General features: G+C 41.1%; 1 protein-coding gene across 2 annotated transcripts in view; it reads left to right on the forward strand.

Annotated features, from left to right (window-relative positions):
• Positions 1–20,627: 20,627 nt before the first annotated feature.
• Positions 20,628–25,611, forward strand: part of NALF1 (NALCN channel auxiliary factor 1) — a gene marked incomplete at its 3' end in the record, with an annotated part of 501,503 nt that continues 496,519 nt past the window's right edge. Inside the window, exon 1 of one of the 2 annotated variants that reach the window (XM_082499320.1) lies at positions 20,628–22,087. In XM_082499320.1, coding sequence (XP_082355446.1) covers positions 21,269–22,087 — 819 coding nt within the window. In that variant the 5' untranslated portion in view covers positions 20,628–21,268. The remainder of the gene's footprint in view (positions 22,088–25,611) is intronic. The other variant, XR_014270551.1, reaches the window with a different exon arrangement.

Below are 25,611 nucleotides of genomic sequence, written 5' to 3' on the forward strand. Positions count from 1 at the left end.
ATGGGATGGGATGGGATGGGATGGGATGGGATGGGATGGGATGGGATGGGATGGGATGGGATGGGATGGGACGGGACGGAATGGAATGGAACAGACTAGACTGGACTGGACTGGACTGGACTGGAATGGAATGGAATGGAATAGAATATTTTTCTTATTGAAATTTTATGTAGGACACTAGGACTTAGCTGGTTTACTTTGAACTTACCATACAGTCTCCCCTGGCAAGAGATAATATGTTCAAACCTCAAGCATAAAGAATCAGGCAGGCTGAGACAAGGAATCTAGCTGTGATCTTATTCTTAAAAAATCACTTCAGTTCATAAAATGTTTGGTGTTGGGGGGTGGGGTGATATGTTCAAAATCACATATCTTATTAACTGTAGAAAACCTTCCAAGAAACTGATGTCATAAGACAAAACAAATATGATGACTGATTTTGGATCTTTTTCCCTCCACTTTATAATCTGTCAAAGTAGGAACGTCTCGAGGCATTCCCCTCAACCATTTATTGTGAGTAAATATTTCTAAAACTGAATCTTCAATTAGATAAGAGAAGCTTAAAGCAGGACAACAATTCTTTACGCTTGACAAAGCACATGCCAGATCTTCTCTGGAGAGAAGATTTTTGATTCTTAGCCTTATCTTTTAGAATATAAGTGATGTAGGGGCTTAGACTTCCTAGAACTCCAGTGAAGAAGCAGATGAAAGCTTGACACATCTGGCTGTAAAATGTGCTGCCTTTTTAGCTGGTTGGCAATTGCAGGATACATGACAATGTGCAACAGATGTTAGAGTATTTATCACCATGTTTTACTTTCTGTGGTAAAGCATTTAGGAGTTATTCGAACGATAAGGCTTGACAGCTCATGTAAGTTGTTTTCATTGTGCTGAAGCTAGAGAAATAATGTGGCCAAGCTGCTCCAAAGAGAATAAATTGTTAGAGTTTGCGTGAGGTCTTGCTGTTTAGAAAAAAAAAAAAAAAAAAAAAAAAAAAAAGCCTAGCAGCTACTTATAGGTCATTATATAAAGGCTGCTTGGCTAATAACCAGGACTAAAATGTCTAAGACTCTGTCCATCAGGGATGGGCTTTCCTCTGAGGGGGGTATTAAGCTTATCACAACCGCTGATTAGCAGCTAGTGACTTTTGAATTAAGAGAGATTTTCTTGGTGAAGATTAAAATGGAAGTCTCCAGCCTGTGGAGAAGAGGTGTCTTGTTGAAAATGTCAAGCCTAGAAGACTTCCAGGATTCAGGAAATTAGCTATTTCTCCTGGGGTTTGAAACTACATTTTGGATTCCTAGCAGAGATAGGAAAAAACTCTTCCCACCAAGCCATCTTCACAAATCGTAATATTAGAAAGAATAATTATTCTTCAGTTCTTATTGAAATTATTCATTGCACTGTTTTGATTAGTATTATTCTTCTTTTACTGTGTTTCTATTACGTATTTTTTAAATATTCTTTTCCTTAAAAGGTGCAAATAAAGATGTGGGATTTTCTAAACCACTAGCACTATTTTGACATATGGTATGCTATCACATACAAATGGCAATTTACAAGGCTTTGAAAATCCCCTCTGTGGCCTATCACCCCCAAAACCAAGGCCACTGGTCCCTTTCAAAAGCAATTTATATTGACGAGGATTCTATGAGGGTTGGACCATCTTACCAGAGAGTCGGTGTTAAATCATTGCAAGTCCCTTCTGAATTCCCATTTCCCAGGGAAATATTCTAAGGTTTGGGATATGAAATTCAACTTTTCCTCTTGCGTCAACTACTCATCTTTTTTTTTTTTTTGTGAATTCAGGTTATATAGGCACTTTCTAAAAATGCCTTCATATTAGGCACTCTGGAAATATAGGCAGTGTAATACTTGTGTTTTGAACCATGCTGCAATATGGGCTTGCAGTAGAGCCTGAGCAGTTACGTGATGACAGGACTGAGGAAGTTCTGTACCTTCCCATAAAAAGAAACATTGACGCTAAGGGGACTTTACCAGCAGAAGTCTGAGTATGATGACTGTTCAGCGTGCAGTCATTATTTCCCTGCCCCTGGGTTGAATGATGGATAACACATTGCTGACAAGTGGGGTTCTAGCCTTCCAAACACCTCAGGACATGCTTATTTATACACTAAGAAAAAAAAAAAAGAAAGTGAAGGTCTATCAGTAAGATGAGCAACTGCATGAGTCTTTCAGGTCTCCAAACTTTAATTTGCCTGCAAATCCATTTTTACGAATGGTTAAATAATTGAAGGAAAAAAAAAAAATAATCCATCTGTGTTACCCAGATCCCAGACTTAGGACTTATTGTTACAAGAGACATAGTTCACTGTTAGGCAGCTGCATTGCTGCTTCTCGCATATCATCCCATGCTTCTAATTGATTTTAATTAACAAAAACCTTTTGGTAAAACCAGGTCACTTAAAACAGGCTGGATTTTAACTTATGAAAGAGAAATATTATGGGGGGTTTTAAAGAACATTTAAAGCTTGCATCTTATCACTACTTTTTTGAAAAAAAAAAAAAAAAAGAATTTATTATTTTTATGGCATTTTATTTGACATTGATTGAATAGGAATAAGACTGAAAATTTTCAGCTGAATTTTAAGAAAAAAAGCACCATGAAATATGTTGACTAAATATCATTTTACTTTATGTCTGTCACATCCTGTCAGCCTGTCTTGTTCTTCCTCTGTTTTGCAAGCCTAGTTTCTACATATGATAAACAGAATAATGTATACTGTCTAAAGAGACAGCACCAGGAAATCTTCTGGCATTTACTGGAGACAGGTAACTCTGCAGAAACAAAAGGAACTTAGACTTGAAAACCTGTAGTTATTGCCACATCACTTAAAGACAGGATTTTTGTTGTTTATAGCATAAAAGTTTCACACATATTTAAATAGCAATCCTGAAATTAAATTGAGAAATGAAACTAGGACTCATAATTTACTGAGACATTCTGGAAATTTTACTCCAAACAAAATAATTGGTCTGACTCATCCTGACAACTTATGTGGGATCTGAAGGAGTAATCAGTTTGCTCACAGAAATTTTTGCTTCACCACCTCCCAAGATTAGGGTAAAAATGTGTAAGGCCATCTATAATCTTGATATTTTAAAAATATTAAAACATGAATGTTAAATCTAGTCCAGTTAATGAGAATGACCGCAAGCCAGACATTTTAGATATTGAGAAAATAAACTCGTAGCAATTAAGAATTTGTTTTGTAAAGTAAGACTATTTTAAACAAAAGAAAATGTCCAAAACTTCACTTTAATTTCATTTTACAAATTTAACTCTGTAGTGTATCCCCCTCGTATCTTTTAGTTATAATATCAATATTGGCCATATTGATTTTCATATAGATTTTCATATCTGAAAATATGTCATACTTAATGGAAAAAAATCAGTAATAAAGAAATGCACATAATTTAGAAATCAGCATTATATTGTGCAGTGGCATTAAGGTCTCGCTTATTACTTTTTTATTGCTACCTTTGGCCACAAGTTTCCTTTAAAATTGCACAAAGCACAAAATGAACACACAAAAATACCCAAATCCTACAGATAGCACAACATGGCCAGAATACATATTTTTGAGTTGGGGTATTGTTCTTTAAAGATGGCATTCTTCCCTCCTGGTTCATTGTGACTGACACCGTTATAATCTTACCTCTGTCCTTCCATAATACAATAATTCTAAGGAGTGTTGAGTGTAAGGAGTTACACATTCCTTAGTTAAAAATTATTTGGACTCTACCTGAACTTTTTTCTGTATTAAAGACCACAGAAATAAGCATGGTCTGCTTTTATTGCTAATATTGGCTGGGAAAGGCTATATTGATGGTGTAAATCAACTCACAAAACTAAGCAGATGAAGATTAAAATCCGTTTTGATTTTTTTTTTTTAATGCCAGTGTAGAACATCTGCATTCATACAAGCCACTAAACACTAACTTGTAGTCAATGAGGAGAAATAAACACTGCCAAAGCATGATTCATTCAAATTGATGCAGATACCTACTTCAGGAAAAGATAAATTTTACCATCAAAGTGCCTATTACTCTTCAGTGAGTATAGAGAGACCCAAAGGTGACCAGCTCAGATATAAATATGTGCAAGATAGTTGTCTGCATTTGATCAGATGAATCATAACTCAGGAGTCAGACTGATGTAATTTGTGTTTTACATGTCTAGGCAAAAAACATCTAGTTGCCTGTTTTGACAGAAAATCAGAAATTATTTAAACTAGTTAAAAAAGCAACTTGTATTTTGGCATCATTTGGTTTTCATGACATTAGTTTTGCTTTGATGCCTGTGCATATGATGGTAAAAAAAATAAGGCAATTATGTGTATATCTCCTTCTTTTACGGAATACAAGAGTGAATGAAGATCTTAGGTATATCTTTAACCGTAATATTTACTGTGATTAATTGCCACTCCAAAACAAGAACTTTTGCAAGAATAAGTTTACTTAAGCATATTAAGTATCGACTCACAAATCTAAAATGTCTTTAGGAAATTCAATAGAAATTATGACCAACATGATTCTTGGAAATAGATAAAGACAATCATCTAGTCCCTTTCAACAAATGTGCATCATCCATCAAATTCATAAGCAGATGTCTCAAACAGTTAAACTTAACAAAAAAAAAAAACCCAAACAAACATAGCCATGTAATTCATTACATGATTCTGATTCCAACTCATTTTCCCCATCGTACTATGAATTGCTAAACCCCTTTTTTGGTCAAACTGCTTGTAAGATCTTAATTTATTATGAAAAGCATTTTGTTAGTTTCTTAGTCTTTTTCTCTCCTTTTTTGTTTTCTCTTTTTTTTTTTTTTCAAAATGTATTTTTATTTTTGCTTCATTAAATCAATGCAGTAGTCTCCACTTGGGATTTTAGTCAGACTGAAAACTGGTTCTCACAACGCCATAATTCTGAACAGTTAATTTCCTTTACTACTTTTTCCCCTTAAAAAATCATTCATCCATAAAAACTGTGGAGATTTTTCACCTATGTAAAATTTTAATTTCAGAGAAGGAACCAGCAAAAATAGAAAGTTTTTGAACATGATTGAAGACATATTTGAAGGTATTATTAGAGGAGTTCCAGAAGTTAAATGAAACCAAAATGAGAGCTAATACTTGAAAAGTAGAGATGCTGTACATTCTCAAAATAATTAGGTGTGCAAAAAAAGAGATAAATCAATCAGGCTAATGACCTGGTTAGATAAAATATAAGGAAATTATAGGCTGTTTGGGGCAATCATGTTATGGAAGAGTTATGAATTTCAGTGGCTCTCTTTGAAAAATATTTTCTGTGACAGAGTTGAGCATGACTGGAAAAAATCAATTAAAAAAAAAGATACATTATAAATCCTGAAGAGATGATATTTGTAGAGCTTAAATAATGAGGAAAGACAAGATTAAAAAAAGAAAAAAAAGGTGGGGGGGACTGATTCCATAGAAAGGGTAGAAACTTATCCTCTACTAGGATTGTGCAGAGGTAAAGTCCTTCATGGAAGTGACCTTTCTTCCTTCCGTCTATGTTTGTAAATTGTGTGTCTATCCCACCCTTCAAGCACTGCTCAGGAATTAAGAGTTTACGGAGGAAGTAAGTGTTCTGATTGTTCAGAAAAATATAAAGGAAGAATGTGACTTTTCGCATGCTTCGAGTGAACAGCACTGGAATGAAATTAAATAGGCTTTGTAAAACAAACTCGGTTGAGTCAGATGGATGCTATTTAATATGGGTTTTATACATCTCCACATATATATTTTAACATTTTGAGTGTTAGCTAATTTTCTCCTCCCAAAATGCCTAAGTTCTGGTGACAGGTACAAGAAAAGTCTCCAGTCTGGTTAGGAGACTGTAAACTAATTAAAAACAATTATCAGTTTCCGATGTCCTGCTAAGATTCCCATAAACATACCTGCTATGGGGTTTTTACGTCTTTAGTCTTAGATTCCAGGTGGTCGTAAGTACTTGTTCATGTAGTCTAAGTTGCATGAAGTGATCAATTCTCCTTGTGCATAAGCACAGCTGTAGCAAGCATTAGAATATTCTTGTCTTTATTTTCACCAACACACATTTTTACAGTAGGAGTCACGTCTTCTTTTCATTGTTGGTGCCGGCCTCCAAGCTTTCCTTATCTTTGTCAAAGTGGTAAAGTTGTATAGTACAGTGAGGACCAAAGAAAACCACAATACTGAGGACATAAACTACCTACTTGAACAAGGTAGAAAAAAATTATTTTTTAATTAGCAATATTAAATTGCTATTGCTTGTAAATCAAATACAAAATAATGCCTAAACCATGACAGATGTGAAAAAAAAATATAAAAATTACTCAAATACTTCACAGGACTGAAAACTTGAGTGCATCAAAATAAGAAATGTACCAGGTTATAACTGCAGACAATTCAGTGTGCATCTGGGGTCAAAAATAATCAAGATGGTAGGTTGCATAAGTAAAGAAACAATGAATAAGGCAGAGACTATTATAATTCCCTAATACAAGTCAGTGCTGCAATTTCATCTAGAATACGTTGCCTTGTATTAGTCTCACCAGTTCCAAGAGAAAAGTAGCAAGTAAGCTGTTGGAGAACAGTGAGAAGAATAGCAAAGACCTCCCATTGACTCAGATGGAGATACACTGCAAAACATTTGGCTTGATTTGCAAGACATTTGAAAAAAACATGAAAGTTGCATATGTCAGGAACCACAGTCATAACCACTGACCTGATAGAGTTTGGTGTAGCTGCCATAACTATCCTCCACCTGGGCTCAAGCTGAGGACGCCAGGAGAAGCAGTGGGGAGTGATCATTTGTTTTCTATACTTGTTGGAAAGGAGTGGAGGAAAGCGGACAGTGTTCTGGGTACAATGTCTGCTGACAGCAGGCAGCAAACACAGTGACAGACACCGTGCCTGAAGGCGGGAAGCGAGTCTCCTCAATGGATGGCCTGCCAGACAAACTGAAGTCAAGCAAACACCAGCTGCCAGGGGGTCGGTCTGCATCTCAGCAGCTACACCCCCACATCACCACCCACGTGTGCTGAGATCACAGCTAATGTTGTTTTCTTGTGCACAGGTCTCCTGAATAAGACTGGCCTTGGCAGCAACCAAACATGGCAGCAAACACCGCTACTGAGTGCTCCACCTGGTTGAGGACATGTCACCATTTTTAAAAACGGCACTGTACATCACAGCTAGACAGCAGCACATTTACTCCATCCACCGCTAGAAGAATTGCACCTAGAAAAAAAGTCTTTCCTGCATTGATAAGATACCAGCTGGAGAACATTGCTGCTGCCACAACCTATTCTCTCTGTCCACCCTCTCCTCTCATACATGTTGTGTGACCCCATCTCATGGTCTTAGCACAATCACAGAGTTACTCTAGAGGCTGGCATGAAAGCGCCAAAAATTGCTACAGGCAAACAGCTCAAAGTGAGAGCTGCAGCCCATGTGAAGTGACCCACTGGACACTCTGGACTGTCCCCCTCTTGAAGAAGGTGATCATGGCAGGGAGTGGAGTGGTGCAAGGCATCAGATGAAGGGTAGAGGAAGAAAGGGAGCACCTTCATGGTATATTAGATTCTGCTCCTGACCGAGCATTCTTATACCTCAACGAGGGCCTCACCTCATTGGGAAGGGCGCCGTGCATGGGCCAAAGGACAGCATGAAGTCTTGTGGAATACGTTTTGTGAGATCACAGGGCCTGTGCCAACTGACTAGCAGTTGGGACAAGGACACTCTGTTTTCAGAGACTATGAATATAATAGGAAGGATGGTTAGGGAACAATCTTTCATATTCTTAATACAAAATTAGTCAGTGAAATATGTATATTGTGTAGTTCGGACTCATAGTCCAAAGAGAGACAATTATAGTAATAGGGCTAGTGAATTCTTGGAAGGAATAAGTGGAGTGCATGAATCATTTCAAAGATGTTTTCCAAAACAGGTAATTTCTTACAGCGGTTCTTGGTTAAGAGAAGTGAAAAAAGGACTTGTTAACACAGTGATTGCAACTACCCCTGACTGATACAGACTTTGCTCAGTAATTTATACTACAAGGTGTTCTACTCAGAATTGTTACAGAGCATTTCAATGGTTCTGCTCACAAAAAAAGTTGGGAAAACCATCTTTATGAGCGCGTAATGAAAATGCCCTGTTATTCAAGCAGCGATGCTATTATAGCCTGTCTTTAGAAAGAGAAAAGGGGTTGGGGGCGGGGGGGAGAATGACGTAAGACAGATATTTGCATCAGCAAGGAGGAAAAAGGTGAATTTATATAGAAGTAGTGAAGACAGACAGGACAGCTGGAAAATCCCTAACAAAGTGCTAATGTATAATTGGGTCTGCCTGAATAATAACACGCTATTTACCTGATTCGTTTTGCATTTCTGAGAGAGATTTTTTTAACTGATCACAGGCTCCCAAAATGTTTGTTGTGCGTATTTATTTAATAACTACGTTCCACATTTGATAGCTTCTTCAGATATTTTGTATTGTCAAAACATGTTTCTTCAGACAAGACACAGGATGTGGCTTTTCTTCCTGAGTTAGAAAGCCCTTCCAACTAATGCTTCTCTATATTTCCTATTTCACCATTCATTTCCTGGGAATGTTTGTGCTGGAAACTATGTTAGTTAGAAATCTTCAGCAAGGGCGCATGAACTCATAGAAAGCAGTCATTTAAGAATTCCAACTAATAATTGGCTTTGTTGTGCAATACACATTTATTTACTCAGGTATAGTGGAATATTGGCAAAAACAGTAAAGATGGGGCGATAACAGGAGAGAAAATAAGCCAGTCCAGTGCAGTGAATTAATCAGGCTACTTACTGGAACTCTAAACCAAAGAATTATATCTATAAAATAAACAAATTGATTAAAAAAAAAAAAAAAAAGGGAGGTAAGCCAAAGAATCTAAAATCTTGTTCCAAATTTTTCGAGAATTTTTTCCACCTTATCTTATTTCCTTTTAAGGTCTCCCACTTGAAGTAGCCTTTCACTTCTGCAATTATTGTGTGCAAATAGTCTTTTCATTACATGTTACTAGGTTTGAAAATTGAGGGCCCTTCATGCATATTTGTTAAATGATACTTGAAACAAACTCGCATTTCTGTTTTCCACAAGAAAACTTCCCCTCTCTCTCAGGGTAAGTTTGAAAATATAATTTCTCAGCAGCAAAGCTGTTTAAATAAGTTACTGTCACTGTGTTGTAATTTTCTTTGTGTTGCAGTCAGTTGCACCGACTGGTTGTTGAATGAGACAATAAACTGCACTACTGAAATTAATTGGGTTACTATCATCATTTCACTAGTCCAGTTTGCAGAATAACAGTTAAATTGGCCCAGAGAAATAGAGCAATGAACCAAGTGAGGGGACAGGAAAAAGCACCTGGAGGAAGAAATGGTGGGATGATATTAAACTAGCATTGCCACCAGGGAAAGTCTCACATAAACCCTATTATTACTATTATTATTATTATCATCATCATAACAACAACAATAATAATAATATGCACTGTGCTGTCCAGTACAGTAATTATGAAGATATTCCAATGGCAACTGTAGTCCCAAGAAGCGCTGTTTTCATCCCACTTCCTACTCATCACTTTTCCCTAGATCTAACTTATAACTTTCATAGCCACACACTTTGTCCATGGTTGGAGAGCAAAAGACAAGTGGATTTATAAAGAAAAAACCCCAAACATCACGGCAAACTTATTTATGGAATGATTGTTCTTCATGACTTTTTTTACCTATATTTTGCAGCTTTCTGAAAAATGTCCATCAATAGTTTAAGCCTTGAGTCTGATACTCAGATGATATAAATCTGCAGATAAAATGACAATGGACGTATGCCAACAACGATTGCATGGAGGTGTAGGTCTTTGTAATATGATATGGACTTCAGCATTGTACCTCTGATTAATCTTTCTAAATACATATATTTTCTAGGAGAACAATAGGTTAAAAAGAAAGAGGCAGAAACACAGTTAGCTTATTTAAGGGAATGCAAAACATAACAAGAAAATCAGGTTTTATACAGCCAGAGGAATTAGTTTTTTGTAAATTAATGCAGATATTTTTAATTAATATCAAAGCTCATAATCTGCCCACCTTGACATCTTAGATTTAAGGGAAAGCTTTGAGAAATATTTACCTGGGCAGACGTCTCACCAAGATATTTGTACAGAAATACATCCAAGAATTATGCAGTCTTTTCAAAATTAATGTTGTTTAGTTTGTTTTGCAATTAAGAATGTAATTGAAAATACAATTGTTTGAATTATTAATAAGGCTCAAACTGTCTGTGTGTTATCCACTCTGAATAACTCTTCCATGTTTAGAATGAGAACAGAGAGACTACTTAGGAAATTCCTATAGCTCCACTGAGGGAAACAATCTAGTAATAAGAGTATCCAGGTTCATATCTATAACACCTGATTTCTCCTTTATATTTTTTTAATGTATGTTTGCTGGTTGTAACATTAGAACAATGACAGAACCACTTTTTGCTGCATACAGGATGCTCGTGCCTCTCCTTGTTGCACAAGCCGTGATTAATGCAGAAGAACTGTTAAGTTAGGAACAACCGAGGAAGCTTAACTCCATATGAGAAAATCTACTGTGGGCCCCAGGATGGTTTTACATTCCCTTGCTGTTCCTGCTGCCTAAAATTAAGTATGTTTGGACAAGATATGCATAACGTCTTTGGAAATATTTTCACAAGATGAAGCTCCTTCATCAAACTCTCAAAGCAGAAGATGGGCAAATCTAGATCTTCTGCTATGAAGGTAGCCTGGGATGGTTACATGCGTGGAAGGGAAGGAAATTCCTAAATTCACCTTAGATTTGTACTTTTTGCTTTTCAGTGACTCAAAGTTTTGTAACTCATGGTATCAATAACTACAGGTAGGTGAGTGGCACATGCTGTGACATTTGCTCATAGCCAAGAGCAGAATACCTTTCCCATCTCTCCCCAAAAAGTGATGTCTGTATGTGCTTATGATGGACATATTTTTATTCTTCATAATGCAAAATTACTAATAGACACAGTTAATGCCTAAAAAATTACTTTTCATTAGGTACTTGTTTGCATTGGTTCTTCAGGAGAAAAAGTTGTGCATGTACAATTTTGTACATTAAACTAGGAGCAGCATTCTCAACTGCGTCTGTGAAACTAAAAGCTTTAGTTTTCATACCCAAAATTATTTTGGCACTGGAGAGCTAAACTTACATGCTCTGAATCACCCTGAAAGAGCCTTTCCCTTTTTTCTTGGCAAGAAGTAGTAAAGTCTTCATTGGGCTAAAATTAGCCACTATAAAATAACTCCTGCTTCCCCCAAGAATCACCTTTGTTTGTGCTTCTACTGTTACAGCACATAAAGACTGAGAAAGTTGCCTAGAAAATATGACAAAGCCTCTAAACTGAAGTTTTGTAAAGTACGTAGACTGTTTCTGTGCTTCAGTAGGACACCATAAACATTTTGGTCACCTACATACTGTCTGAACATCCGGTTAACTTTTTTGAAATGCCTCACTTTAAAAACATGCTATCGTTTTTAGAATACTTATTTATTCAGATGTAGCTTCATCATCTGAAGCGTAGATAAATTGCAATTAAGGAATCAAGTTTCTGCCAGAAGGCTACCAAAAATTATGAAATTTTCAGGTCCTAACTCCACATTTCTGGATGGAATTTCTCCAACAAGAACTTTAAGTTCTCCACATCATTGTATATATAAACCAAAATAAATTCTCCACTATTCTTGTCCTTTCCTTGTGCCACTTCTTAACCTAGCTATATTGGTTACCTTAAGACAGAAGTATATTGACTCTACTGGTAAACTTAAAACCTGAAGGCCAAAGCATCATTTAATTTGGTCTGCCCTGTGACTTTTATGAGCAACACAAGTTTCACTGTTTTGAACCCCCAAATCTGTCCTGTTTATTCAAGCTAGTCACTGCTGAAAGTTCAGACTGAGAAAAAAGAGTGCACCTTTCACAGAAGTTGATAAATAAGGAAGGCAGACACATTTATGTTAATAAAAAAACAGGGGGAAAGTAAAACAATAGTTTTCCATTTCAAAAGGGTGTCTCCAAGTTTCAGTAATGTCAATATGAATTATGGTCTCCCCACTCGTCACTCCTTAACTATGTCTTTACTACCACAACATTCTCACCCTTCCTGATTGTGTATGTCTATTAACCACCTATTACATCTTCTCATGATTTTAACTTATGTGCCCTGCACATCAGAGACTCTGGAGAGTAGTCTTAAACCTCGCTTTAGGTGCCAAACTAAAGCAGCTCTCTCCTGAGGCTGGGTGGTCAGAGAAGAGATGGTTCGGCAGGGAAGGGGTCTAATTAAAATTGTTCCCTGCAAAGCAGCCTGTCTCTCTACACTGACTAAGGAAGGACTTCAGAGACATTAACTAGCTTACTTTAGCGATTTCCCTCTCTGTCAGTGTTAAGTTAGGTACCTAAAGTTAGTCACAGCAGTGACTCCCCCTCTGTTTTGCATTTTTCTCTGTGTACTAAAAGGGATGCTGGTCTGTAATACAGACTTTTGGGGAGTTCTCTCTTACAAGTAACTATTTAAAAAGTAACAAACGGTAACGACACAGAGGCATTGCACTATTTTTAAAAAAAGAAATACCAGAAAGAAGGTAGCGATCGTTGCCCTTCCAAAGCGTTTCATCTCTTATTATTTCCTGAAGCCCACGCGCGGCAGACCCAGCCGACACCGGAGGAGATCACGGGCTGTGAACTCTGAGCGCGCACGGTCACCTCAGCAACACACAGTGCGCTTCCACTGGCCCGGGGCCAGCCCGACTTGCGGCTTCGAGCAAATTACAGCCGTAATGGTGGCACTTAGAGGCAGAGTGTGCCTGCCTACCCCTAGCAAGGCTCTGAATGTGCCAGGTAACGGGCTGGATGCTGTATTTGCTCTGGTGCTATGGGAGGATGCGAGCGTTAGGCAGCCACAGCTGGCCATCGGCAGCTGCCTCCAGAAGCGAAAAAGAGAACGAGATGAAAGGAAAGAGAAGGTAAATGAACTTCAACAGAATGTAAGAGTTAAATTTAAGACCCGCTGAAGCTAATTAGGAGACTAAATTATAACTACACTTCCTTTCTCTGTCTTCCCCTCCAAGAAAAAAGCATGAAAATAAAGATCGGCGTTCCCAGCAATGTAGTGTAATGAAAACGTAACGTATCACCAAATATCAATATATTTTACTGGAAAATTAGAATAACAATGCTCTTCATTTACTCTAAGATTGAGAATGATCTGAACGAGATCCCTTTTGCGGAAAATCTTTATTTGTTTATTCACAAAGGCATGTATGCCACTTAGAAAGGGAGAGCAACCTGATTTAAAACAATAACAAATATTCAGTCCTTAGGAGCTAAATGAGGTAAGAAATAACACAATATGCTGACCTATATAGTAGCCCATCTAGAGGTGAATTCATTATTTTTTTTATTTAAAACAGCACTTCGCAGACATTAGCTAATTCTCCCAGCCTCCCCCTTTTATAAATAGAGATGCTGAGGAAGAGGGAATGAATGCTTTGCCAGAACCATTTCCCATCTAGAGTGGAAACAGAATAAAATCTCAGGAGCTCTTTACTTGCAGCCTGCACTCCGTTCTCTGAATCTCTCACAATGCGTATGGAACCGCAGCCAAAGCGTTTAGAGACTTGCTGGTGATGTCGCAGACGAAAGGAGACATTTGCCTTCGGGTCAGACACATTAGATTGATTGTGGGACAACTCCAAGAAGACCACAAGAGCTTGAGTCATCTTACGACTTGAGTCACATGCCTTCTTCACAGGAATACCCTGGAAGGCAGGGGAGGCAGAGAGAAAAAAAACCCACCCTCTCTCTCCCTGGCTGGCAGATGGCATTGCAGCCACTTGGCAGAAGGCAGAATATTACAGTTCGGCAGAAAGAGATGCGGCCCAGGTCAAAAAAAGAGTGTCAATGTATGGTTCATTCACGTCTGCTTTTCTAGTAAACAACAGAATAAAGTTGGTATGAAAGGAAAGAGAAAAAAAGTCTCAAATATGTACTTTCATGCTCGTTTACAGCTTTTGCTTCAGGAAGAATCTTTTGTAGGACACAACGGCAAAGCCAGGAACCTGGCTGATTAACTTAAAATGATTGCCTATATTTCAGAGAATTAAAGATAGGTTCGATAGGCAACAATTGAAAGTTAATCAGAGAGATTTCTTCCATAATTTGTGGGAAAAGATGGTAGATGACTTGCCATACAAGAGTGCCTGTCTCAGACGCCTATTTAAGGGTGGAAGGTATTTAGATACATCTATTTAGATACACCTATTTAAGGTAGGTGTATCTTTTTATTAGCAAGATGATGAAAGGATAAGCTTTGACCGGATGCTTCGGTTTAGATAGCTAAGGCTAGATGACACAAAAAGTTCCAAATAACTGTTTACATTTTTGAGGAGATATATATATATATATATATATAAAATGATAATTATTCAACCTATGATCAAGCTCCTTATCAAACCTATACATAATTGCATATGTTTTATTAGTAAGAGTATTTCTTCTGGTCGAAAGAAGAAATCCCCACATGTGGCAACCTCAAGGCAGAATCTGCCAGATAGCTTTCCTGCATGCCCACTCGCCAAATGCATTTAAAACTTACACTGCAGCAGTGCGTACTTGAAACACAAAGATATTACCAAACTTTCATATCATCAGTCTGAAAAAACTTTTCTAGGATGGCATGTTTTCCAGGAAAGTGGAATAAAATGTGGGGTAATGAGCAGCATACATTCTTTCTAAATTAATTCTTTCTCTGTTTTCCACATTCTTCATACCATAGACACGGGTGGAAACGGGGCTACAAATACAAGTTAGCGTGAATTCTGGAACAGCAGCATCATATCAGTAGATCACAAAGAAAACCTACCTAATGTAGGCATTGTAACTTCGACTGGTAAAAAATATTCTACAGTAGCATGCTTAAACAGAAAATCAGACTATGAATTAAACAGTGAGGTTATATCTAAAAGTACTTTTTTTTTTTTTTTGAGTGAGGTTGAGAGACAGCAAATGAAAACTATTTGGCTGATCATCCAGAGCTTAAGACTTTTTACATAGTGCACATTTAAAAAAAAAAAAATTATTTAAGAACAAGATTATAAATATTTCTGAGAAAAATCAAGTATTATCTCTTTCCTATGAAGTGAATTTTGACACAAGGAAGGGCTGGGATACCTGTAAGGCAACCAAGCAGAAAAGGGAAAAAAATCCTTTGATGTCTGTAAAAACTTAATTAGGCTATAACATTTATTAGAAGACAGCAAATGTATGCAATTAGTAAGAGAGGGAAAGGAGGAAAAAATATTTTAAAAGCTGTAATCTACCTTTTGGTGTTCTTTCAGTCCTTTTTCTTCCATTCCCATATGGGAGCAATCTTTATTCTTCTGTCTATTTCCTTTGTACGAGCCTGGCTTAAAAATGCATTGCAATCTTTCCCCTGATCTCAGCATGCTTTGGATCAGACTTTACTCTAATAGGCACAGGCTAATTTGTGCGAGACATTTATATTATCTTCTTCCTGCTGCAGTCATGTGCAAAAGTTATATTTCACTTGTTTGATGGCTTCAGTTAATGAAGAATGGCCTCAGTTCATTTCAGCTCATGCCCAAATATACCAGCTGGTTGTTATATTATGACTGAGCTCTCATTATAAAGATGTCATGATAAAGATGACCTACAATTTTTGGAGAGAAATTATCGGACTTCCAGATCCCATGTCATCCGTTCATTGTTCCATGGCGGAAAATGTCAACAAACAAAAACATGTTCTCATTCTCTAACAAGAAGTCTCATAGGAAACAGAGCAAACATCTGCAAGATAATTCAATCAATGACATTAGTATCTTCCAAGTTTGTACTGCACAGGCTTTGAAAATCCAGTCTGACAAACTTTTATAGCTTACTGGGTGATAGTTAATCCTTTAATTTTGTAGGAAAAGCTTAAAAAAGTCAAGCCAAAAGGACAAAATCGAAGGTAGTGTGGAAAGTGGGAACAAAGGAGAGTGCAAGAATCTTAAAACCTGAATTCGAACTGTTGGCACAGGGATTAGCAGCTTCAGTGCCTGCTAACATTAACATAAATTTCCCATTGCTTTGGGGCAATCAGGCCCAGATGCCTGAAGCTTTCTCACAGTAATTCAGCTTTCTGAAAAATACTGAATGGGAAACTAAAACATTGGCAATGTGATGGGAAATAAAATAAATTCTTCAGTGTTCTTAAGTTGCTTGTGTCTTACACCCATCATGGATATTATTCTCAGCAAACAGACTCAGATAATTAAATCTCTGACTCCCTTCCCAGGTAATGTGTAAATTAATACCCGCTTGTTGTAAGAAGTCAAACTAAAACAAAAAATATACAACTCTGAGGATGCTAAAGCACATACTTGACATATCATTTTGCCTACAAAGAATGTGTAGATATTCTTATTGAATATAAATTGTTTAACCTGTAAAAAAGGAACTAGTAAAAGGGAACTAGTAATGGGCCTGATAATGTTTGCTTGGTATTAAGAGTGCGGGATGACACTCCAATGTAAAGGTTTAACTGAGTATTTCTGTGAATAATTGTTGCAACGATAGAACCAGTCAACCCCAAAATAAAAGGAAATCTACTATTTTAAAAATAGTCTGATGCAAGATCTTACAAAAAGAAGTGCTGCTTAGCACTTAGAAAATACATTTTTTCTTATTTAAAGAACATACATTACAAAGACAAGACATGGCTCTCAAACCTGTTAAAATCATCTGAAAGACCTACATACAGCTCTTCAGACCTTACAATTTTGTATCAAAAAATCAAAGATTTTTTGAGGGTGGTGAGGCACTGGAACAGGTTGCCCAGAGAGGTTGTTGAGGTCCCATCCCTGGGGGTGTTCCAGGCCAGGCTGGACGTGGCCTTGGGCAACCTGGTCTAGTGAGAGATGTCCCTGCCTATGGTGGGGGGGGTTGGAACTCAATGATCATCAAGGTCCTTTCCAACCTAAACCATTCTATGATTCTATGATTATTTCTGCTTGGTAAGCTAAAGTACTTTCACATGGAAAGAAAACATGTGGTATGTAGATTAAGCAATAGCTTCAAGTCTCTTGAATGTTGTGTGTGTTCATTCTGTTAGACTTTGTCCTCAGTGCTTGATAAATTAGCTATCTTACATATTAGGAGTCGAAGAATTAAAGAACATCAGCTCTGATTGTATTGATCGAAGCACTGTATGGCAGAGCTGACACTGAACCACATTACTTTAAGGAGATCCATCTGTGAAACATCTGGTGACTCCACCAGCTAGGGAGACAGACTTCCATGAGTGCCTCACACTTGCCAAGCTTTGGAACACGAGTAATAAATATTCCTGATAAAAAGTGTCATTTCAAAGCAAAGCCAGTATTTTGTGCCACTAGAGTTATTTAGGATGAATGTTGAATATGGGGACATACTTCTGTAATGATAATTTAGAGGAAAGTTTGTCCCTTTTCTTCACATTCCTATAATTCATTAACCTAGTTTAAATAAAATTCCATTATTTGGATATATTATGATAATAAAATTTTGAAGGAGCTTTGAGAGAAAGAAGCTACAGTATATACTTCAGATTCTCTACCCCACTGCATGCAATCAGCTTCTTGATTTTCAGATATTATTTTATAGCCTTATTTTTTTCCCTTGAGCTCCAAGACCTAACACTAAGGGGCACCAGAGAACTGAACTGCATCTGTTCAGATCCATCAGGAACCAGCTGCTGCAACTAACGTTGTAAGTTATTCACCGTGTTAGGTGGAGAGGGAATGGGGCTTTGGGGGAAACATAACAGGAGAAACAACAGTTCTGCATGACACATTCTCTGTTACAGAAAACTGTCACTGGAAGAGCAAGGGCGCGCTCATTTCGGGAATGCTGAATGCCGTCTTATAGTTTATTGCTAGGTGTTGAAAAAGAGCTCTCACTTTATTTTTCCAGACAAAAGTCGGGAAAATGTGTGAAAATATTGCATGACATGAAAATGGATTTTTTGGAGAAGCCGAGTATATCTAAAAAAATCCTATCAGATTGACTTTATTTGCTTTGATCCTAGACAAGTGTAAACAGCAGAGCACAGACTTAGGAATTCATTCTTATATTCAGTTTCACATGAGGTCTGGCTACCAGCATTTTTTCATTACCAATTCTTAAAATTCCACTATGGAGATAAAGAACATTTCTACTTTCCCCGTGGACTGCAAGATTGCCTGTTACCCTCTCATTTTCCCAACAAGACAACAGGAAAAAAGTATTAAAAAAAAAATAATAATCATCAAGCCTGTTTGCCAAGTGGGGACTCCAAAACCAACTTCCTTCACCCTGAGTTTGGCTGCCAAATATAGGAAAATTATGCGGCCAGTGCCACGTATCTTAATAGAGCACATTCTGAAAAACTCAGACCTGATGTCAGGAGCTTGTTGCTTATCCCAGTTGGGGTATTTTGTGTCCCATATTTCTGTTTAAGTCCCTGTATTCCACCACAAAATACAGAACCAACCAAGCAAAATATAATTCAATAAATTACACTATGTATTAGAGTAGTTAAGTTGTTCTGATTCCCTTTTAAAAGCTTGGTCACGGTCTTGTCCAGAACAGAAAGCATTACAAAGATGCAGATACAGTACAGGGCCCAGTATGTCAAATCATTGCAATCAAATCTCCAAGACCAATATTAATAATGTACCATTAGCAGATGGTGTGAGTTGATTGACTGAGAATTGCAAAGATGCATTCTGATTTGAGTACTGTAGACTTTTTCTTATAATATTAGCACTTATTTTTGTGTCTTTAAATAGGTTGTCAAAATAAAATCCGCAGACAACTTCTGCTCAGTGCAGAATTTGACTCATAGCTCTTTTAAGGCCAGATGAGACCATTATGATAATGCGCTTTGACCCCCAGCATAACACAGGGCATAGAACCTTGCTCAGCAATTCCTCCCTTGGGTCTGTGTCTTCTGTTTGAGATATACCATCTCCTTCTGAAAGACGTCCAGCCTTGATTTATTACTCAAAGTGGTGGAAATTCCAGCACATTCCTTGGTAAACTCACCCCTCAGTTAGTGACAGCTGCAGTCAGAAAAGGTACAACCTTTGTCCTCCTCTGATACAATTCAGTTTCAGATTTCTTCCCACTACACCTTTCGAAGCTGTATTAGAGAGCTGCCAGCAATCTATAACAGTTTATAGACCATGCCCATGTTTGTTAAGGAATAAAGCCTTCTTTAACCAAATAATGGGGAAAAAACATGTTTTGGGGTATATTGTGCACCTTGTTCAAGGGCCATTAGCAGTTTTAAATGGTCCCTTACCCAAGGATGGAGAAAGCCTCCAGAACAAGGAAAGGAATGGCCTCTATACCTTCCCCCAGTCCAGTGGAGAAATGAAAATATACATCTTGGTTATGCTATGGCCAGATAGCATACGTGATGTCTTGAGAGGAAGACCTTGTAACTCCAGGTCTTCATCTGATGATGTTCAACCTCTAGCTGGCACCTTCTCTTGTCTCGTGCGGTATACAAGTTTTTCTGTTGCTGTTACATGAAGGTGCGTCAGCAAGCAAGATGACGGTAACTTAGGAGTGACCAAACAGTACGTTTTGGTAAGCAAGAGACCCTGCTGGTTGGGCCCTGCAGGTGATGGGATCTCTGAGTGGAGATCATCAGCTATTCACCATCCTAGCAGGGGAGTTAAGCCTGGTCTCTCTGTCTCTCTCTCCAGGCAGTGACATCTAAAAGGTGAAACACAAAGACTACCAGCTCGCGTGCTGGACCAGGGTTTTGCAAAACTTCTCTTGGGGGATCAGCTTGGGGTTTATGGGCATTTAGCCTTCCAGCTCGCTGAGCGAAAGACAGGCAGCTGTGTTCAGGCATTTTACTGTGGGGCCAAAACCTGCCAGGATCCAGCGTCTGGAGTTTCATGTGCCATTTGTGATTTGCTATGACAAGGGCAATCACAGTGACAGACCTCTCCAGCCATCATCCTGCGTGGACATGGTGTTTCAGGGCCACAAAGGGAAGGAGACCCTGAAGGAGAGAGGGCTGGAGGGTGGGACGGAGCAGTCCCTTCAGTGAGACGAGTGGAAAGAGTTGCACCGAGGAGGCCCTTTGGAGGGGCCATGTGGTCCCCAGTGCCTCTCCCACCTCCTCCTCCTCCTCCTCAGGCAGGAGGAGGCAGAGTTGCTGCTGCTGCCAATGCGCCAGGATAGAGAGATCTCGGCGCGGGAGGAGATGACGCAAAAGGCAGAGCTCCCCCCAAAAAAGTGTTTCTCCAGGACGAAGATGGCGGCAACTTAGCCCAGGGGCCCAAGATGCCTGTGCCCATCGGGGGCCCCCAGCCAGGCAGTTCCGCCCCGTGCGCCCGGGGACACCGCGCCCGGCGGCAGCAGCGGCGGCAGCCGCAGCCCATTGTCACCAGCAGCGGCGGCGGCCCCGGCAGCCTCCTCCTCCTCTTCCTCTTCCTCCTCCTCCTCTTCAGCATCCTCGGCAGCGCTCCGGGAGCCCTGCAGCAGCGTCTCTCCAGTTAGAGCGGAGGGGGGAGAGGAGAAAGAGGAGACGGAGACAGCGGTGCGGGCATCTGTGCCGCGGCTCGGGGCTGAGGAAGAGGAGCAGCGGCGGCAGGGAGGAAGAGGAGGCGAGGAGCCCTCCCGGAGCCGTCCGTCGGCAGCGGGGGACGCGGCATGCAGCTGTCCGGGGGCAGCGGGCTTTTCTCAGGAGGGAGATGGGGAGCTGCGATCTGACCATGCCTGGGTGAGAGGGGGAAAGGACCAGCCGCGCAGCCCCGCCACCACCAACTATCACCACTACCACCACCATCTCCTCTCCCTCCTCCTCTCTCTGCGTTATTGCTCTTATCTTCTCCACGGCACTCCGCGTTGGATGGACTGGGGCTGCTTCGTGTGGTGAGACCAAGGCAGAGCCACCGGCGAAACCCGACAATATCTCAGAGGAAGAAAAAGAAGAAAGAAAGAAGAGGGAGAAAGAGAGAGAGAGAGGGAGAGAGTGGAAGAGGGAGCGAGCGAGCGAGAGAAGGGAAGGCAGGCAAGAAAATCCCCCCAATCTTTTAAGTCAATGCATATTGTGGTGACACTGGCAAAGGAGCCCTCACGGTGGAGTCGGCCAGGGCTGTGCGTTCCCAAAATATGACCAGGGGTGCTTGGATGTGCAGTCGGCAGTATGATGACGGCTTAAAAATCTGGTTCGCACCCCGGGAGAACGAGAAACCCTTCACGGATTCGGAGAGGGCTCAGAAATGGCGACTGTCCCTGGCATCGCTCTTGTTTTTCACAGTCCTGCTCTCTGATCACTTGTGGTTCTGCGCCGAGGCCAAATTCACGGGGACCGGAGAGAAGGAGCAGCCGCCGCCCGAGAAGCCGGAGCCCGCGGAGCCGGAGCTGCTGGCGGGCATGGGGGAGCCGGCGCCCCCCGCGCCCCGGCTCCTCGCCCCCCCCTCGCCCTCCCTCCCGCCCTCCCCCGGCAGCAGCGGCGGCGGCAGCCGCGGCAGCCGCACCAACGGCACCGAGCCCCGGCACGGCAAGGCTGCTTTCCTGGGGAACTCCACCGCCAGGCCCCTGGAGACGTGCCCCCCCCCGAGCTCCTCGTCCGGGCAGTGTTTCAGCGTGGGGGACGCGGAGGCGGTGTGCCGGCGGCGGGGGGGGCCGGGGCGGCCGCGGGGCGCGGGGCAGAGCCCGGCGCCCGGCTGGGACCTGACGGATTTTTACCTTTCCTTTTGTAATTCCTACACACTTTGGGAGTTGTTCGCCGGGTTGTCCAATCCGGACACTTTGAACTGCAGTCTGGATGTGGTGCTGAGGGGGGGAGGCTCCTGCAGCCAGTGCGTCCAGGCTTACCAGCGCTACGACCAGCACGCTCAGGAGAAATACGAAGAGTTTGAGGTTATGCTCCAGAAATATTTACAGTCGGATGAGTACTCGGTGAAATCGTGTCCTGAGGATTGTAAGGTAGGAGCCCCTGCTGTGTTTCCTGTCCCTGGCTGGCGGGCTGGCGTGCCTCCCTCGCCTGTTGTGGCTGCCGTGGTCCGTGTTTTGGCTGCTTCGGTCTCTGCTCCTGGCGCCGGCGGCCGTGGTTTTTAGGGTGCAGTCGGAGCTGCGGAGGATATCGGCGGGGAGCCCCCGTTAGCGCATTGCTACGAGGGAGGCAGAGAGAAGGGGGAAGGCTGGATGTAAAAAAAAAAAAAGAAAAAAAAGAAAGAAAAATTAAGTGATCCTCGGTCCTCTGGGAGTGCAGCGCTGGATTTCCCCCTCCTCATGAATATGCGATTGGCTCCGGCTCGGCTGCCGGCTTCCAGCGGGCTGGGATGCGGCTTGGCGGCAGGCAGCGACAGGGGCTGCATGCCAATGAGCGGGGCCCCGGGACGGCAGCCGGGGCCGGGGCCGCCCGACGGCGCTGCTCTGCCCGCGGACCCTCCGGGGCCGGCCCCGGTCGCAGCCTGCCGGCCGGCGGCCAAACCCACGGGAGGCGCGACGGGGCCGGTGCTGGGCCGGGGCCGGAGCGGCGGCGGCCGCCGTGCCCGGAGGACGGGCGTCTCGTCCCCCCGCGGGGTCCGGTGGCGCGCACCGGGGGGGTTCCGTCGGGCGCTTGGCCCCCGGGGGCGGCGGGCAGCGGCGGTGGCGGCGGTGCGCGGGGCGGTGGAGCGGGGAGGTTGCCCGGCCACCTTGGGAGCAGGACCGTGTCTCCAGGCGCTCTGCCAAAATCTAAGGAACTGGGAAGAGCTGGAGGACGAGGGTGGATGTCAGTGGGCACCGCGGTGGCCCTTGGATGGGAAGTGACGGTGACAGCGTTTCAGTTTTCTGTGGTGCCGCTGGTGACCGCACAGAGACATCCAGAGGGTTTTTCTTTTCCTTTGCTAGAAGGCAGGGTCCCACTTTGGCTCTCTGTAGTTATTGTCTTCTCTCTACTTTTGCACAAGATTAGTTGGCCTAGCTCTCAAGACAGGAAAGGGCAGAACAATGTGTTGTCCTTGGCACCTAAAATAACTAACTGCATGCTTTCACCCCTTGCTTGTTTGAGTATTTGTCGAGAGTTGGGCCAGGTGAATGGTTTGTGCCCTGAACTGGATTATCTCGACTACTGTAGCACTACATTAACCAGTCTGAACCAAATTCTGCTTTAGCAATGTAACACAACAGTGCATACAAATCACTGCTCTGAACAGGAGGCCTAGCAGTACCTCTGTGCTTTGGAACTTCAGCAGGGCCTTCTGAAATCTTTTCATAGTAACAGTCCATGCCTAAAGAGTCCCATTCACCAATAAGTTAGTGCAATTTGCACCTATCTTTGCCACAAGAATCAATCCACAGTCCCTCCAGAAGCTGAAATAACCTGTTACCTAATTGGATAAAGTAGGAAAGTTGCTGCATTTATTTTTGCTTGTAAAACTTGTCAAAAGTAGTCTCATCAGTAATTTTGACTCCACTGTTTCTAGGTTATAAACTGTGTGTGTACACACTCATTGGATATATGTTATGTACTCAATCACTGATAATGTAAATGTATTTTATTTCCAGTGTGAATTGGCTAAGTAAAAAGCATAAATTGGATAAGTAAAAAGCTTATCAAATGTAAATAGATGTCCTTACAGATAAGGACATCTTTGCCATTTCAGTAACTCTTTAATTAGAAACTGACCTACTACTCTGTGCTGCCAAACAATCAACATCTGCTTGCTTAAAGTGATTTTTTTGTATCACAGTTCAGTTTGACTGAACTTTACCACAAAGTGTGTGGTTGCTTTACAGTATATGATGGTGTAAAAGGTGTTGAAAATGAACAGAAGAGCAAATGTATGCTGTATAACGATTTCCCCTCCCAAGACTGAATAAGGAGGAATATTTGTCTAATGATGGGGAAAATGTGGTTGGCATTAAAATGATTGCACAAAAGATATAAATGAACTAGACAAATGCAGTGCCAGTGACCTACAGCTCTCTGGTTCCGAGTGCCGGACGGTACTGTTCTACGTTTTGAGAATTTGGCCAACCAGTCTGTGTTAAAAATGAAGGATATTGCAGCAGGGGAAAGAAAGAAAACTCCCCAAACCCAAACAACAAACCCAAACCAAGGAGATGCGACGCGGTGTTTTCTCTCTGCCCTGCGTGGGAGCGGCGGGGCCGGGCGGGGCGGCGGGCGCTGTCCAGGGTGCTGCACGGCAGCGCCCGCAGCCGGCGGCCGGGCCGGGGGAGGAGCCGCTTTCCTCCCCCTGCCCCCTGAGCTGGTGCCCCTGGGTCCCTTTTGGTTCGTGCTGGTGGCCGAGAGAGCCAAGCGATGAGCAGGTCCAGCCGTCTGGTAGCCGCGTGTGTTGATGTGCTCGTACGTCGGTCCAGCCTGAATTGTGTGCAGGTGAAACTAGAAACTCGCGGTGAATACTTTGTGACAACTGCATTATTTTGCTGGACTTTCTGGTGTTTTACACGTATTTAATTTATAAAACTCAATCAGGATATAGCTTATTTTGTGTAAGTAAATATTAAGTTTTTGAACATTGGTCATGTAGAGAATTCTTAGTTTAAGAATCAGAATAGAAAATAACTTGACATCTAACTATGCATTTAGCACACACCATTTGATTGGTTTATGTGTTGAACTGTTTTTTCTTTTCTTTTAAATAAAATGCTAAAAGTACTGGCTTTACTTGATAATCACATATGTAAGTCCTGGCTTAACACGATGAAAGGCTTGTTAAATAATCTATTTCTATTTAAGACACCTTTAGTATTCTGGGAGGGCTGCTTCATTCCCAGAAAAAGAGAGCTTGTCATCCAGTTGACCAATTATAGATGATGACAAAATCAATAAAATTTACACTGAGTAACAGTCAACCTAAAACTTGTAATTGAGTATTACTTCCCCCTTTCCCAACTCCCCCCCCTCCCCCAACACAGCCAGTTCTCACAGTAAAGAGTGAAAATCATGGGGGTTTCTCAGTCTGACAAGTTATACCTTTCAAGAAAGTGCTGTTGGTTATAACAAATAGTACATAATAATACTTTTGGTGTATTAGCCTATACCTCAGACTTTGTATTTTCATTCCTTTATCTGATACTGGAAGAAAATGAACTTTACTTTCAAAATATTCTGTGTTCCACTACATGTTTCCTGGTCCCTGAAGAATATTTTAAATAAATCGCTTTGTATGGCAGAAATTTGCAGTCAGGAGTTGTTTGGGTTATCGGTTCACATTTAGCTATTCTACATAGTGAGTTTTGGTTTCGGTTTTAATATCTAAGGATACTCACTCATTTTTTTGAAAATAATGCCATCCTGTTATTAAGGTTTTACTATTAAACTTCCTGTTGAGTTGCATTGGGATTTTTGAACATTTTATAGAAAATGCTGAGAATTTTGAATTTTATAGCATTTGCAAAATTAGTATTTATTTTTGATAGTATCAGTGAACATGGATACGGATTTTATATTATTAGGATGTCAGTAGACTTTGTATGTTGTTTAGAAGTTCTGGATATCA

The sequence above is a fragment of the Vanellus vanellus genome (assembly GCF_965231255.1).
Source record: "Vanellus vanellus genome assembly, chromosome: 1".
Classification (NCBI taxonomy): domain Eukaryota; kingdom Metazoa; phylum Chordata; class Aves; order Charadriiformes; family Charadriidae; genus Vanellus; species Vanellus vanellus.